General features: G+C 40.5%; 1 protein-coding gene across 1 annotated transcript in view; it reads left to right on the top strand.

The window, feature by feature from the left end:
- The window catches only part of LOC132815213 (regulator of G-protein signaling 20-like), a 99,218-nt gene extending 86,657 nt beyond the window's left edge, over positions 1-12,561 (top strand). Inside the window, exon 4 of the mRNA XM_060824027.1 lies at positions 12,373-12,561. Within this exon, the coding sequence (XP_060680010.1) occupies positions 12,373-12,561 (189 nt within the window). The remainder of the gene's footprint in view (positions 1-12,372) is intronic.
- The last annotated feature ends 5,439 nt before the right edge of the window (positions 12,562-18,000 follow it).

The following is an 18,000-nucleotide window of genomic DNA, read 5'->3' as shown; positions in this document are numbered from 1 at the left end:
CTATTTCCTATACTTTTGACCTAGACAGTGCATATCCAATTGAATGAAATGTTTGGCGTCAACTAACCTGAAGGTCATGTTTCAGTCCTTGCTTGCCAGATTGATATGATCAAGCCTCATGATCAAACATTAGGGGTCAATTATTGTAGCACCACGTTTGGTTTTGCAATTTGAATACTGCTGTTGCCTTTCACTTCTGATTTAGGACTGGTACAACATTTACATGTCTGATTTTTAAGGGAACTATTTAAACTGTTACATATATTCTGAAAAATATTGATCACTTATGTCTGCAAGCATGGGTTTGAACCCATAATACAGTTCACTGATAAAAAGGGAGTTAACATTAAATGTGGGCATGAGGGAGGAAGGAAGGAGTATTTTGTAATCTCTGGCAATTAATTCTTTAAAATCCTTTCTACTGATAAGGAATTTTCTACATTAGATCAACAGAGTAATCACCTAACCATATTTAAAGCAGATTTTTCCAGAAACCAATCCAATCTAAAACATTCCTTATTGAAGTGTCTACAATACAAATTCCCAAATTTAGAAACAAAAAAATCCACATGCTATTTGATCATTCGTAAAATAATAAAAAAATGTAAAAATAATATTGGTGAAAACATCAGTCACGCCAGTAAAGGACCAAAAATCTTTTCCTTGGAATTTTTCGTGAGTGAGTTAATAGCTAATATTGTGACTGCTCTATCATTTGTTATTTGGCTTTTAAATTAAAATTGAATTACTTTTCTCTTTTTCTAATCTAAGTAGAACTATTTGGCTGCTGCTATACATGCTTTTTGTAACCAGTTTCTCAGATTGTGACAGAAATAATTTATGCATTCATTGGTGTACTTAATACAGTGACAAAATGGAAAGGGGCTTAAAGTTGAATTGCTGGTATACTATCTCAACTGTTAAAATCAAATATCTTTAAAAACAGTCTATTTCTAAAATCCAGCATAGGAAGGCATACAAAATATTTTAAGCTGTGAAATAAAAAACTGTTTCTTCTAATGCATACCACTTGTAATTGATCATATGATACTGGAAATTGCAGATTACATTTCTCAGTGCTATAACCAAGCAACATTGTTCACATGAAGAAATAGGAATAATTTCAAAATTTAATCCAGAATTTCCTGAATTGTATTGGCAAATAAATAATTCCAAAATTTAGACCATTCTATGCTGAAATTTAATATTATAATAGTGTTGTAAGTATATTAGTTGTACATTTTCTCATTCTTTCATATCCACCATTTCCTTAAAATTAATCTCATTTTCAATATGTTTTGCTCCACTTAAAAGCTGTTCTTTGTTATACTCTAACTATTCCTTCAACTATTGTCCCTTTCCTGCCTTCTTCTTGTTGAAATATAAGAGGTTCTACCTTCTGCACAAACCACCCGGTTCTACCTCTTGCCCAAATCACCCGGTTCTACCTCCTGCATAAACCACCCGGTTCTACCTCCTGCCCAAACTACCCAGTTCTACTTCTTGCCCAAAGCATCCGGTTCTAACTCCTGCCCAAACCACCCAGTTCTGCCTCCTGCCCAAACCACCCAGTTCTACCTTCTGCTTAAACCACCTAGTTCTACCTCCTACCCAAAATTCACAAGCCTGACTGCCCCAATTGGCCCATCATTTCGGCCTGCTCCTGCCCCACCAAAAGTATTTCTGCATACCTTGAGACCGCCCTGTCCCCTTTGGTACAGGAACTCTGCACCTACATTTGTGACACCACTCATGCCCTCCACCTCTTCCATGACTTTTACTTCCCTGGCCCCCAATGCCTCATCTCCACCATGGACATCCAGTCCCTGTACACATCCATCATCCACAAAGGCCTCCAAGCCCTCTGTTTCTTCCTCTCACGCCAACCCAACCAGTACCCTTCCACTGACACAGACATTTGTTTGGCTAAACTGGTCCTCACCTCAACAATTTCTCCTTTGAATCCTCCCACTTCCTCCAGACCAAAGGAGTAGCCATGGGTACCCGCATGGCCCCAACTATGCTTGCCTCTTCGTTGGGTACGTGGAACAGTCCACCTTCAGCAGCGGCACCATTCCCCACCTTTTCCTCCACTACATCGATGAGTGTATCAGCACCACCTCAGATGCCCACAAGGAGGATGAACAGTTCATCAAATTCAGTAACACCTTCCACCCTGACCTCAAGTTCACCTGGACTATCTCGGACACCTCCGTCCTTGACCTCTCCATCTCCATTTCCGGCGACCAAGTCAACACGGACATCCACTACAAACCCACGGACTCCCACAGCTACCTGGACTCACCTCCTCCAACTCTGCCTCCTGTAAAAATGTTATCCCCTATTCCCAATCCCTCCGCTTCTGCCACATCTGCTCCCAGGAGGACCAATTCCACTGTAGAACCTCCTAGATGGCCTCCTTCTTCAAAGACTGCATTTTCCCCTCCCACATGATCGATGATGCCCTCCAGTGCATCTCCTCCACTTCCTGCACATCCATCCTTCAACCCCACCGCTCCAGTCGCAACAAGGACAGATCCCCCAGTCCTCACCTTCCACCCACTAACCTCTGGATACATTGCATCATCCTCCATTTCCATTTCTGCCACCTGCAAAGTGACCCCACCAACAGAGATACATTTCCCTCTCTATCCCTATCTGTATTCCGGAGAGACCATTCCCTCCGTAACTCCCTTGTTAGGTCCACGCCCCCCCACCAACCCACAAGAAGTGCAAAACCTACAGCAGCACCTCACCCTTCACCTCCATCCAAAGCCCCAAAGGGTCCTTCCACATCCAACAGAGATTTACCTGCTTCCACATGTCTCATCTACTGTGTCATTTGCTTCTGACGTCTCCTCTACATTAGGGAGACAGGGTGCCAATTTGCAAAACACTTCAGAGAACATCTCTGAGAACCCACACTAAACAACCCCACCACCCCGTGGCCGAACATTTTAACTCCCCCTCCTACTCCGCCAAGGGCATGCAAGTTCTGGGCCTCCTCCACGGCCAACACACACCACCCGATGCCTGAAGGAATAATGCCTCATCTTCTGCCTTGTGACCTTCCAACCACACAAGATCAATGTGGATTTCACCAGTTTTCTCACCTCCCCTCTCCCCACCTTATCCTAGATCCAAATTTCTAACTTAGCACTGCCCTCTTGAACTGTCCTACCTGTCCATCTTCCTTCCCACCTATCTGGTTCACCCTCCACTCTGACCTATCACCTTCACCCCCACCTTTATCTACCTACCACATTCCCAGATAACTTCCTTCTAGCCCCACCCCACTCCCATTTATCTCTCAGCCCCCTTTGGCCACAAGCGTCATTCCAGATGAAGGGCTTATGCCCGAAATGTTGATTCCCCTGCGCCTCAGATGCTGCTGGATTGGCTGTGCTTTTCCAGCACCACACTCTGAAATATAAGAGCTGCAAAGCTGTTTATTCTTCTCTTCCCTCATTATTGTCCTGGGCACCAAAGTTTCTTCCAAGTGAATTAACATGGTGTTTTCTGGTCATGAAGTGGTCTTTTCTATAGCTTTGGGAAAATCAATTGCAATTATTAATTAGTTGCTGTTTCATCTTTACTGTCACAAAGAGGGAACTCAGTCTAATTTGTCATATTTCTTTTGAGTCTGCTCTCATTCCTTTTCTTTCCAACTCAACTCTTCTCTAGGTTCTCACTTTCCATCTCACATTGCCAGGTTATCTACTACCATTCCCATCACCTCAATGTGATATTAGCTTCAAACACATCACTCCCTCTTTTCTGTTATATGAAAGGACCAAACCTGTGTGAAACCTGGCTCACTCTACCTTCAACTATTCTCCTTCTCTTCCTTCATTATTGCCCTAGGCTTCAAAAGTTCCTTCCGAGTGAGATGGCATTTTACACGCAATCCCCTTCACTTAGTATACGGTGTCTGCTATTTATGAAATTGTATTCTTTACAGCCATGGGGAAATCAATTGCAAATCAGAGTCTGATTCACTGAGTGCTTCCACTCTGCAAGTTCAGATCTGAGCTTCCTGTCATTTGTCATTTGAATGCCCTTTCTCAATCTCACTCAGATCTCCTTGTCTTTAATCTTCCACACTTTTCTAATGAAGCTCAAAAAGGCTAAGGGATAAAATTTTGTTATTCTGTTTGGCACTCTGAGCTTAACAATACCATTGATCATTTCAAATATGAAGGCTTAACACGGTGGTGTGGATGTTGTTCCTAGAAGATAGTAGATTGGTGATTAGGATGGAGATTTCATGGGAATACAGGCTGGCAAAGCCGACCGTCGTCATTGCATCAACCTGTACTTTTTTCTTTGAATAAGATTTCTAAATATTATTCCGTTTTGGCAGCTTGGCTTCTTTCCATTTCAAATCTGCTTTGAATCTCATATGGGTGTGACAGTGGTTCAGTGATTAACACCGCTGCCTCACAGCACCAGGGACTCAGTTCGATTCCAGCCTCAGGCAACTGTATGTGGCATTTGCACATTCTCCCCATGTTTACGTGGCTTTTCTCCATGTGCTCCAGTTTCCTCCCACAATCCAAAAGATGTGTTGATTAGGTGAATTAGCAATGGTAAATTGTGCTTTGTGCTCAGGGATGTGTAGCTTGGGTGCAATAGTTAGGGGAAATATGGAGTAGGGGAATGGGACTGGGTGGGATACTCTTCAGAGGGTCGGTGTGGACTTGTTGGGGCAAATGGCCTGTTTCTACTCTGTAGGGATTCTATCTATGAATACTATCTCAGCAATTCATCCATTATCTTGTCAATTAAATTCCTTTAATCTTGCTCATTAACTGCTTCTTAAAATATATTAATATCATTTAAGTCAATTAATTATCTCATGTTTCCTTCGAAGTACTTCACTGGCCCTTCTACACATATGTACATTACGTGGGTATGAATGTGGGTGTTTTCCTTTCCCTCAACCCTGCCTTTTTTTCTGTTCCTTTTATGTGCTGCTCATCTTTTGACTTTTCTATCCTTGATAATATATAAATAATCCTTCCATATATAAGCCAATGTTTAAAACATTAGAAAAAAACAGAGTAATGTCAGAGTAAAGTTAAAAATCACACAACACCAGGTTATAGTCCAACAGGTTTATTTGGAAGCACTTGTTTTCGGAGCGTTGCTCCTTCATCAAGTGGTTGTGGCCCACAAACACCTGATGAAGGAGCAGTGCTCTGAAAGTTAGTGCTTCTAAATAAACCTGTTGGACTATAACTGGGTGTTGTGTGATTTTTAACTTTTACTCTGACATTACTCTGTTTTTTCTAATGTTTTAAACATTGGCATCTCCAAATCAATCTCAGAATAGGTATTCAGTTTTAAAATCAACTTGTTAAAAAGAACTTTCAATTTGAACTTTGACAAAGGGTCAGTTAGACTCGAAACGTCAGCTCCTTTTTCTCCTCACAGATGCTGCCAGACCTGCTGAGATTTTCCAGCATTTTCTCTTTTGGTTTCAGATTCCAGCATCCGCAGTAACTTGCTTTTATTACAATTTCTACCATCTTCTTCCAATAGCTGATTTGTCCTTAAAACAGAGTTGGAAAATGTGATGCTGGCGAAACACAGCAGGCTGGGCAGCATCCGAGGAGCAGGAGAATCGATGTTTCAGGAAGGGCTTATGCCCGAAACATCGATTCTCCTGCTCCTCGGATGCTGCCTGGTCTGCTGTGTTTTTCCAGCATCACATTTTTCAACTCTGGTCTCCAGCATCTGCAGTCCTCACTTTCTCCTTGTCTTTAAAACAAACAAGCTCAAGCCATGTGTGAAGCAATCATGCAGATGCTATTAATCTACCTGAATTAGCTTCAGGCTGCTTCAGTAACTATTATTAGAGCTGCTAGGCATCAGGGTTACAAGGCTTGCAGGGTGGCTCTGTGGTTAGTAATGCTGCCTCACAGCACCAGGAACCTGGGTTCGATTTTGGTCTCAGACAACTGTCTATGTGGAGTTTTGACATTCTCCCCATGTCTACCTGGGATTCCTCTGGGTAGTTTGGTTTCCTCCCACAGTCTAGAGATGTGCAGGTTATGTGGATTTGCCATTGTAAATTGCCCATAGTGTTCAGGGGTGTGCTGGCTAGTTGGATTAGCTATGGGAAATGCAGAGTAAGAGGATGGGTCTCAGGGGGTGTCCTCCAGAGAATCAGTATGGATCCAAAGGGCCTGTTTCCACACTGTAGGAATTCTATGATTAGACTGTGTCAATTTAATTATTTTCATATTGTTATGCAAAGCAAACCATTCAAGCTATTTTACATCTGTAACTGAAAAGCACCTGTTAAACAAATGTCAAATAAATGATAGGAATAGACCAAAACAATATATCGGCGTAGATTTTGCTGTGAAAATAACAGTGAGACTGTCAAGGCTGAATTATCAAGGAATAAATCAGACAGCAACATCTGACATCCCAGTATGCACAGTTGAAAATAAAAATGTAGAAGTTACTGCTTCGATAGTCCTGCTCGTCAACAAGTTACCTATGGAATTCACTATCCCAGAGTGTGGTGGATACCAGGACACTGAATAAATTTAAGGAGACAAATAGGTTTTATTTAGTAATGGGTCAAAGAGTTATGTAAAGTGGGCAAGAAGGCGGCATTGGGATTGAGATGAAATCATTGTAGAGGGAGGAAGAGAGCTTCTTCAAGGAAGGCATCCTTGCAAGAGGATTCGCAGTAGGTTAAAATCTTCGAGGAGAAAGTGAGGTCTGCAGATGCTGGAGATCAGAGCTGAAAATGTGTTGCTGGAAAAGCGCAGCAGGTCAGGCAGCATCCAAGGAACAGGAAATTCGACGTTTCGGGCATAAGAGATGAAATCAGCCAAGATTGTATTAAGTGGCAGAGTGGGACAGAAGGGTCTGAATTGCCTACTCCTGCTCCTCATTCTTAGGTTTCAAGCTTCACTGCATTGATGAAAAAAGGCAAAATCTGTACCAGAATCCTTTCTGGCTTGCCATTGTCACATAAACCCTATCATGATGCACTGACTAGGGGATGAAGGTTTGGAGCCAAGTTCAGTAAAATCACGTATAGGCCAGAATGATGTCTTGAGAACTCAAAGTATGATGTCAGAGTAGAGCTGAGATTGATTGTTAAAGAGCTGTAAAATAGCACTACTTTCTATGACTCTGTAACTGCTGACAGAGATACACAGTAATGTTCAAGATTGTGAAAGCTGCTGATAGCAACTGAAAAAAAATGGGAAAATAAACAAAGAAACAGGCCACAGCTGAGACACTGGTTAAGAGGTGATGGTTGCAACTTTCTCTCTCTTAGCTCTGGTAGAATTAAAAGGTGACACACAGCTGAACTGACCATTTTCCTGCTTTCAAAAGTGAGATCATTAGTATTCAGTGCCAGCATGTCCCTGTTAGTGTGAAGGGCAAGACTAGCAGGAATAGGGAACACTGGATGATTAGCGATATTGAGGCTCTGGTCAAGAAAAAGAAGGAGGCATATGCCAGGTGTAGAGAGCTGGAATCAAGTGAATCCCTTGAGGAGTACAGGAGATGGTGTAGGACTGCACTTAAGAGGGAAATCAAGAGGGCAAAAAGGGGCCAAGAGACCATGTTGGCAGTTAGTGTAAAGGAGAATCCAAAGAGATTCTACAAGTTTATTAAGAACAACAGAGTAACTACAGGGAGAATAGGACTTCTTAAAGATCAATGAGTGTGGAACCACAGGGATGTGTGAGATTCTAAACAAATACTTTGTGTCAGTACTTACAAAGGAGAAAGGACACAGAAGCTAGGGAATGCAGGGTAGTGAATAGTAATGTGTTGAAAAGAGTTCACATTACATAAGAGAAGGTGCTGGATGTCTTAAAATGCATAAATGTACAGAAATCCATGGAACCTGATCAAGTGTATCCCAGAGTATTGTGGGAAGTTAGGGAAGAAATTGCAAGGCACCTAACAGAGAAATTACAGGTGTTTGCATTTCAGTAAGACAAACTAGGGCAGGTCCTGCGCAGTTAATATTAGGGCCCTGGGGAGTGCTGTCAAACAGAGAGCCGAGGGATGCAAATACATAGTTCCTTGAAAGTGGTGTCACAGATGGACAGAATGGTAAAGAAGGCATTAGGCACACTTGCCTTCATCAGTTAAAGCATTGAGTACGGCATTTGGAGTACTGTATACAATTCCAGTCACCCTGCTATAGGAAGGATGTTATTAAACTGGAAAGGGTGCAGGCAAGATTTGCAAAACGTTAATGCTGAGACTTTTTTCCTTGGAGCGTAGCAGGCTGAGGGGTGTCCATAAAGAGGTTTAAAAAATCATGAAAGGGCATAGATAAGGTGAATAGCCAAGGTCCTTTCCTGAGGATAGTGAAGTCCAAAACTAGAGAGCACAGGTTTAAGGTGAGAGGGGGAAATATTTAAAAGAGAACCTAAGGGCAACTTTTCCACACAAAGGGTAATGCATATATGGAATGACCTGCCAAAGGAAATGGAAGAGGTGGGTACAATAACAACATTTCAGAGACCTTTTGACAGGTACATGGATAAAAAAGTTTTAGAGGGAGATGGGCCAAATGTAGGCAAATGGGAGTGGTTTAGTTTAGGAAAGCTGGTTGGCATGGATGGCCGAAGGGCCTAAATCTATGAATCTATGGCATTTTCAAAGCCCTGAAATCATGCTTTGAACCCAAAATGAATGAAAGTTATGAACAGTACATGTTAATAGTAGAAGCCAAGGATAAAAACAGTCCATTGATCAGTGTCTGACTTCATTGGCTGAAGTTGCAGAATCTTGTAAATTTGCACAACTAAAAGACAATCTTTGAACATGATAGGACTGTATCAGACATTAGAGATATCACATTGAGAGCACACCTACTAAAGAAACTTGCTGTCAGAAAAACAATTGACATTTGCACAAATGCTGAGCTTATAACTCAGCAACTAGGGCATATCCATGGCAGAACACTTTAGACCTTAAAATATGATGTTAGGTATTCCAGGTGTAAAGGGCAGAATAATCCTGGATAAAGGAGAGGATGAAAATACTGCCGAGGGCATCACACAGAGGAAAAGAAGGCATGTACAGTGTGGGGAAAGCAGTGTCCTCACTGCAAATGAGAAATCATTTTGCACACAAATGAATGACTAGAAGGAAGCACAACAACGAGATCTAAATAAAAATGGAAAGAACTGCAGATGCTGTAAATCAGAAACAAAAATAGAAGTTGCTGGAAAAGCTCAGTATGTTTGGCAGCTTTTATGAAGAGAAATCAGAGTTAATGTTTTGGGTCTGGTTCTGAAGTCACCGGACCCAAAATATTAATTCTTATTTCTCTTCACAGATGCTGCCAGACCTGCTGAGCTTTTCCAGCCATTTCTATCTTTGAAGGAGTTATAGATGTCCACTAGAGAGATAACAGACAAAGAGTCTAACAAAACATTCTATATCATACAACCTGTTGGTTCAATCAGGCCAACGTAATAAATGTTTTGTGGCTGTTGAAATGACAGCAGACGTTGAACATCAGATCAACGTAAAGAGTCTGATAGACACAGATGTGTCTCATAGAGAGAGTAAGACTCAGACATTTACAGCACAGGAGGTGGTTATGCAGATCAACAAGATCTGACTGTGTTAATGCTATTTAGGACTATTTAGTAAACATCTTCCCAAATTGTCATCAGAGCATGAACCATTACCACAACTCTGACATGCAGTCGTTTTGACACATGGATTAAGAGGCAGCATTCACTAAGCAACTTAAGATGCGGGTATCAGTGCTAAAGTACTCTGATCTGTATGATGAAGTTATCCTGTAGTGTGATGCCAATGAGACAGGACTCCGTGCAACTTTAATAAACCAAGGCAACCAGTTGAATTTGCAACCAGTGCATTAACACAAGCGTAATGGCCTTACACACAAATCAAAAAAGTGTACCTGGCCATTTTATTTGCAAAATTAGTGCAATTAAAATGAATATGATATGTACAATGACTGTATAATCCATCTAATTGGACAAAAAATAAAATTATACAAAGTCAGCAAGAGCTGATCACTTAGTTCAATTCAACTTATATATGTTAATTCAAGAATTTGGAATGAAATTACAGAACAGCACAAATAGAGACATACAGCACAGAAACAGACCCCCTCAGTCCAACTTGTCCGTGCTGACTAGAAATCCCAGTCTGACCTACTCCCTATCTCTCTAAACCCTTCTTATTCATACCCATCCAGATTACTTTCAAATGTTGTAATTGTACTTGCCTCCACCAATTCTTCTAGCAGCTCGTTCCATGCACACATCACCCTCTATGTGAAAATGTTGCACCTCAGGTACTTTTTAATCTTGCCCCTCTCACCTTAAATCTATGTCCTCTAGTTTTGGACACCCTCACCCTATCCATGCCTGTCATGATTTTATAAACTTCTGTAAGGTCACCCCTCAGCCTCTGACGCTCCAGCAAATGAAGCCCCAACCTATTCAGCCTCTCCCTATACCTCAAATCCTCCAGTCCCAGCAACATTCCAGTAATAGCCAGAAAACTTCTCAATCATTTAGGTCTGGAAACATCAATAAGGAACAATTTTATCAGAATAAAAAAGAATGGAATCCTAGAGTAAATGCATTTAATTTATTTTCCAGATAGTGCTGCAAAACATAATCTTAAAAGGAGAGCGGGAAAGTATTGGTCTTCATCTGATTCAGATATTTTAGTTTTCTTGAGCTTGGTTGCTGTTAAAAGGTTTATTGTGTTGTCTTCTGCTCTTTTTCCTGACTGTTGTATGTTGGATCCAAATCCCCAGTGCACTGTCTATAAATATCTACATGTTACTCCATCCATTTTCAGCAATTTCCTCCAGTCTTCTATCCTCTGTGAAACTCATCACTATTCTGATTGAACTTACTGCACATCCACCCCAACTTTCGACCTGTCACCCCACATTGCTGTTCCAGAGTTTTCAGCCACTTCAAGTTTAATTCAGTGAAATCTGTCAATCATTTACCCAGCCCTCTAGTCATCTCTGTCTTCCATCGTATCTTCTTTCTGGTTTAGTAACTAATTGGAGCATTCTTCTTTTCCAAGCTTTATTGCCAATTGTTCAGTTCATGCATTCCAGCTTTTTATTATTTGAAGGAAGCACCTAAGGGTTAAAACATTTAATTTATTGAACAAACATTTTTACTCTAATAAACAGCAAAGAGACAGCCACTTAAGCTATCTGTTCCATCCTTTTTACCAGGTTATACAAAAGTAGTGTAAGTTTTTTTTATTGAAATGTTGGAATCTAAAGCAACAGCATGTTTTCTGCAACCTATTCAAAACTGATCATGTGAATATGCCTGAAACACACTTTTAAACAGAGATAACAATGATTTATACTGCATAATTGATTCAAATGCAGAGTTACACCACGTCTACTATATGTTCAGCCACTCAGCTATTAAAATTTCAGTATAATGTTTTTACAGAAATGTACTAGAAGTATGTCCTGGAAATGTGATAATTCAAAATCTGTGAGAAGATTTGTAGCTCGGGTGCTCGTTGTTGTGGTTCTATTCGCCGAGCTGGGAATGTGTGTTGCAGACGTTTCGTCCCCTGTCTAGGTGACATCCTCAGTGCTTGGGAGCCTCCTGTGAAGCGCTTCTGTGATCTTTCCTCCGGCATTTGTAGTGGTTTGAATCTGCCGCTTCCGGTTGTCAGTTCCAGTTGTCCGTTGCAGTGGCCAGTATATTGGGTCCAGATCGATGTGCTTATTGATTGAATCTGTGGATGAGTGCCATGCCTCTAGGAATTCCCTGACTGTTCTCTGTTTGGCTTGTCCTTTAATAGTAGTGTACAAAATCCCATGCAAGGACTGCACAAAACACTACATATGACAAACAGGAAGACAGCTAACGATCTGCATCCATGAACACCAACTAGCCATGAAACGACACGACCAGCTATCCTTAGTAGCCACACAGGCAGATGACAAGCAACATGAATTCGACTGGGCCAACACTATTATTACAGGACAAGCCAAACAGAGAACAGCCAGGGAATTCCTAGAGGCCTGGCACTCATCCACAGATTCAATCAATAAGCACATCGACCTGGACCCAATATACCGACCACTGCAGCGGACTGCTGGAACTAAGAACCGGAAGCGGCAGATTCAAACCACTACAAATGCCGGAGAAAAGATCACAGGAGCACTTCACAGGAGGCTCCCAAGCACTGAGAATATCACCTAGACAGGGGATGAAAGGTCTGCAACACAAATTCCCAGCTCAGCGAACAGAACCACAACAATGTGATAATTCACAGGTTGATATGAATACCACTTTATATTCTGTAATAGTTGACTCTTATTTTGTATTATTCTAAATATAGGTTAGCCTTGATTCCAGAGTGCGTGAGGTCATCAACAGAAACATGCTTGATCCTACCCCTCACACATTTGATGATGCACAGCTTCAGATTTACACATTAATGCACAGAGACTCTTATCCAAGATTCATGAACTCTGCAGTCTACAAAACTTTGCTTCAGTCTTTAACTGATACATCATCAGAACCTTGAGACCTTTTGGCTATGTTTCTGAAAATAAAAATTGGAAGTATCTGTGGGCTATAACTGCTCACAGGGACACTGGAGCTCTATGATCTTCACCAGAAAGTAATACTCAGGCATATTTTACTAAGGATTTTAATGTCTATCTGCAGAAAGTTCTGAACACAGGCCAAAACACAGCTTCAGATCAACACAGCAAGATCTCTCCAAAGGATAACTGATGAAATGTTAGTCATTTTAAAGCCTGTAGTTGTATTTTTTACATAATATAGTAATAAGATGTACTCGAAGACAAGAGTTTGATAGCGGAAGTGCCTTGATATTCCTCTACTGACATCTTCACCTGAGCTACATATGTTATAATGCAGTTTAAAATTCTTCTACCATTCCATAATGTGATAATGATGCCATCATCACAATCAGCATTATTTCAGGCTGTACTTCCACTTGTCTTGGAGTATATATACTTGATATATGTAAACATAATGCTGATAGAAACAAAATGGATCAACTTCAACTATCTAAACCAATGGTTTGGAAAAATACTGCCTATAAAACATGTTGAGTTGTAAGACTGCTATTATTTTAATATCCAAGTTTTGCTTAAAATGCAATTTTTTTAGCTACAATTTGTGAATGTTTATAAAATTTAATTTTAAAGATTTTATCACTGGTTTTACTTTGCAAATGGAAAACGGACAAAGTGTGGGCATTTCAATTCTTAAAAAAAATAAAGCACAATCATTTTAAATGATGGTTGGAGTTTTTTTTGTACATATGATAATCTTTAGAAATAATGTACTGTACATTGTACAGATTTTACAATTAAACCCATCTCTCGTTTGGAAGAAGAATTAGTATTGGTCACCTTGTTCTGCTACAAGAGAAAATGCTCATCTAAATGTGCTTTTGAGAAAAGTCAAAGACACACATATAATCTGCACCATCCTTCCTTTCAGTTTTAGTAAGTTATGTGGAGTTATTAAATACAATTTTATTACGATGTGTCTTTCCTATTTTCAAATCAATTGCTTTTATTCTTTAACAATGAGCCACTTGTGAATTGCATCTTTAAATATGGTTTCTGAAAGTAACCTGACATGTTTCCATCTGACATATGTCAATTAAAGGCCAAAAATTGAAATATGTTATGATTGAAGTCAAAATAATTTAAAACTGTTCATGCCACAATATACACATGACATTTTTATATACTGACAAATAGAGGAATCATAATTACAAAGCTAACTGCACAACTAAAAGAGGGATAGAAAGGCCTGATTTAGTAGTTAGTTATCAACAAAGATTAAAGCATATTTCTAAATTATTCACCTTAAAAATACTATGTACTATATGATACAGTTTACGTTTAGCTGCTGTTTTGTGAATTGCTACCATAGCATACCAATTGCTATTGCCTAATTAATGTACTTCGGTTCCAAAAACCTCAGGTATCAATCCATTTTGGTTTCTGTAGTAGTAATCTAGCAAAAGACACTGTATTTTTACTTTGTATCCTCATTAGCTCATTCTGAGCACTAAACCCTTATCTCAGGCCACATTTCTCAGTGTTATAGGTGTTGTTTTCCTCGTAGAATGGCCATGTACACTTCTAGTACATGTCGTGGTTGACACTATTTTGGTGAGGGCATTAATATGGCCATTTAGGCACATGTATTAGGACTATGTAGATTAGTGAACTTGTAACACTAATTTGAGTGTATCAAGGTTATATTGTCAGGTGTGTAGCCTTTCTACAGTGCACTTGTGCCATCATGCATAAGGACATTTAAGATCATCTCATTCCTCAGTGGGTGCCCATGCTTGATTTCCATTTAATAGACTTAAATCTCTATTGAATTGAAAAATACATATTTTTGAGATTCTTTGATCAGTAAAGAGCATTACAGGAACAGGTAAAGGTTATTCACATCATGATTTCAGTGTCAGTTTTCAGTGCTAATCCAAATTTTCCCTGTGCAAATCTTATTGATAGATAAACAGCAATCTCATTGTTAATGATTGCAAAAAAGATTTAGCATGAAACTATTTCAGTTTACTCAGTAAAAGTAAGTTTTTACTAACATCTGAAAACATTACTGTCAATAAGGTAATAATGCTGACCAGATATGCCACACTTGGTCAGGCAGGAAAGAACATATATCGATAGATATCACTGTTCTTTGCATGCTGAAAGAAAATGTATACTCATTGCACCTATTTCAACTTAATAAATTAGGTGCCAGAGTCAAGAGTGTGGTGCTGGAAAAGCACAGCAGGTCAGGCAGCATCCGAAGAGCAGGAGAATCGATGTTTCAGGCATAAACCATTCATCAGAAATTCCTGATGAATGGCTTATCCCTGAAACATCGATTCTCCTGTCCCTCGGATGCTGCCTGATCTGCTGTGCTTTTCCAGCACCACACTCTCGACTCTGATCTCCAGCATCTGCAGTTCTCACTTTCTGCTGAACTAGCTGCCAGTCATTCTCTAGTTCATTCCTCAGAGCAATGTTTGACTAATCAAAGTCAACCTTCCTGATTTAGTTTTAAACAAAACTTGGCACTTAACTGTCATTCCCTTATAATTTGTTCGTGGGGTGTAGACATTGTTGACGAGGCCAGCATCTATTGCCCATCCTTTATTGCCCAAAAGACAGTTAAAAGTCACCAGGTTTAACTTGGCTGTTGAAATGTGACATTCGGGAAGTTCTATGCTTCTGAATCTGAACTAGGAATGACAAGGGATTGGCTAAACATGGAACAACACAGCTATGCAGGTTCTTCAATGCTATACTGGGTATGATAAGCAGTTGGAAAAGAGGAAGGATATCCTGCATTCAAAATCAGTCCAAAGGCAGTGGGAGAAAATAGTTGAAGAGTTCAGTGCCATGGATTTAGAGAACATAGAAGTGATTAAACATTATGCTATATGAGTATATCAGTGAGTATATCTGGAAATATCATACTGTACAAACTGTCCCACAAGTCTCAACCAATGCCAAATTAACCTACTCCTGTTGCTCTCCTACCAATGATTTCCATCAATTAAGACATACCTCCCATGCATATTCTGCACCTAACCCAACACACTTAGCAATCAACCTTATACTCATCTCCCAGTTTAAATTTCCAGTCATCCAACCACAACAGCAATGTCACACAAGTATATTGCGTTACAAACATTGATATCTCTCAGGCAGGTTAAACTGATATACAACCAGACAACTGAAAATGTGTTGCTGGATAAAGCACAGCAGGTTAGGCAGCATCCAAGGAACAGGAAATTCGACGTTTCGGGCATAAAGGGGCTTATGCCCGAAACGTCGAATTTCCTGTTCCTTGGATGCTGCCTAACCTGCTGTGCTTTAACCAGCAACACATTTTCAGCTCTGATCTCCAGCATCTGCAGACCTCATTTTTTATACAACCAGACAACAAAGGAATGAACATAGGAGGCAAGTTTGCAAGCCCCAGTGAGGAGACAATTGTGGCAATTAACAATATAGCCCTCATTCAGGTTGTGTCTACAGTGGCACTGAAACCATGGAAGATGATAGCGCTCTTAGATGTAATCATCCTCCTCATATCCCATTTCCACTTATTCCATAAACACTATTGATTTACAAGCTAAATATAATGTAAGCATGCCCCATTTATTTTCCCTCCAAAAGACACCAAAAGTCTGTCTACCACTGACAAGACATAAGTCAGGAGTGCGTTGGAACATTCCCCACTTTCCTACACTAATGCAGCTCCAGTAACATTCACAGAGCTTGAAGACCATCACCATAGCATTTGTTCTTTGTATGTTTATCTTTGCAGATACCAAGGAGGTATAAGTTGGTCAGGTAGTGGAGGAACACCAAAAATGTGTTCATCACTTGATTTCACACTTTAGCACTATATTTTATTGCACATCTCTCGGAGAATAGATTAAAGATGGGATTTGCATGTGATTCTTTAAGGTTGCTCTTTCATCAGCGGTGGACATTCCTGGCAAAGCAATCACTTGATGTCCCTCCTCGTTGATTTTGAGAAGGTGGTGTTGAGTTGCCACTAGTGAGACAGTAGGAACAAATACATTGCAGTCAGGATAAAGAACACAGATAGCTCAGTTGCCAATGCACACACAAGTCTGTTTTCAGGGTGTCACAGTCATCAAAAAGTCACTCCTCCAATATGATGGATGACATGTAACATTCATGCCACACAAGTACCAGGCTATGGCAATCTCCAAAAAGAAAGGATCTAACCATAGCCCCTTGACACTCAAAGGCATTATCATTACTGAATCCCACACTACTGACAGCTTAGGAATTACAATTACCTAGAAACTGAACTAAACTACCCATGTAAATATTATGGTTACAAGAGCAGGTCAGAAGTCAGGAATCGTTCTGTGAATAACTCACCTCCTGACTCCCCAAAGCCTGTCTACCACCTTCAAAGCACAAGTGAGGAGTGTGATGGAATATTCCCCTCTTGCTTGGACAAATGCAGCTCCAGTAACACTCAAGAAGCTTACAAACTATCTAGGAACAAGCAGCCTGCTTCATTGACACCACATCCACAAACCGATTGTAGCAATGTGTTCCATCTACAATTTGCACTACAGAAATTCATCAAGGTTCCTCAGACAGCAACATCCAAACACATGATCACTTCCATCTAGAAAGACAAGAGCAGCAGTTTCTTGAGAAGACTACCATTGCAAGTTCTACTCCAAACATCCTGACCTGGGAATATATCACTGTTCCTTTAGCATTGAAATATATCCATGGAGCCCAAGTTCCCCTTTATTAACATGTGCACAGTACGTGGACTCTAACCAGCTAGCTCAGAACCAGTAATCACTGAGACTCCTATTTATCTTATTTTTATCACCTCTGGCGGTGTGAGTGTAGTTACTCAGTTAAAAAAAGACACCATTGTGCAAGAACTTTATATTTTCCACAAAACCCTCACGTGGCAAGTGAAACATCAATATTCAAAGCCTGATGAGGGCAATGCTTATGTGAAGAAAATTAAGAGACAGGATAGGGACTAAGTCAAAATAGAGTCGGAAAGGGAAATTAAGTACTCTATCCCTCATGGTGCCCATGTCTCCCTAAAGGCATTGAAAGTATTGGTGGACACTACGTGCTCTCTCTCCAAGGATTTCCAGGCTCAAACGTAATCATGATGGAGACGGCTGGCAGTCATCAGCGAAAACCCCCTCCACAGGCCTCTGCCTGGACCTGTTTACAACCACCGTGGCCTGGCCCAAGAGCAGATCCACAAAGAGGTCCTTTGATCTGCCTGCACCTCACTACAGCAGTTGCTCAAAGAACGGGGAGGGGGGGTGTTGAAGTGCAACCAAAAACATAGTAAAAGGTTCTAGAGGGAGTAACTCAAGAGGGAGTGCAAACACCATAGCCAGCATACACATGGTCCACAGACTCCACAG

This window comes from Hemiscyllium ocellatum, chromosome 4 (genome assembly GCF_020745735.1).
Source record: "Hemiscyllium ocellatum isolate sHemOce1 chromosome 4, sHemOce1.pat.X.cur, whole genome shotgun sequence".
In the NCBI taxonomy this organism is placed as follows: domain Eukaryota; kingdom Metazoa; phylum Chordata; class Chondrichthyes; order Orectolobiformes; family Hemiscylliidae; genus Hemiscyllium; species Hemiscyllium ocellatum.
This window is presented reverse-complemented; position numbering and strand designations above follow the sequence as displayed.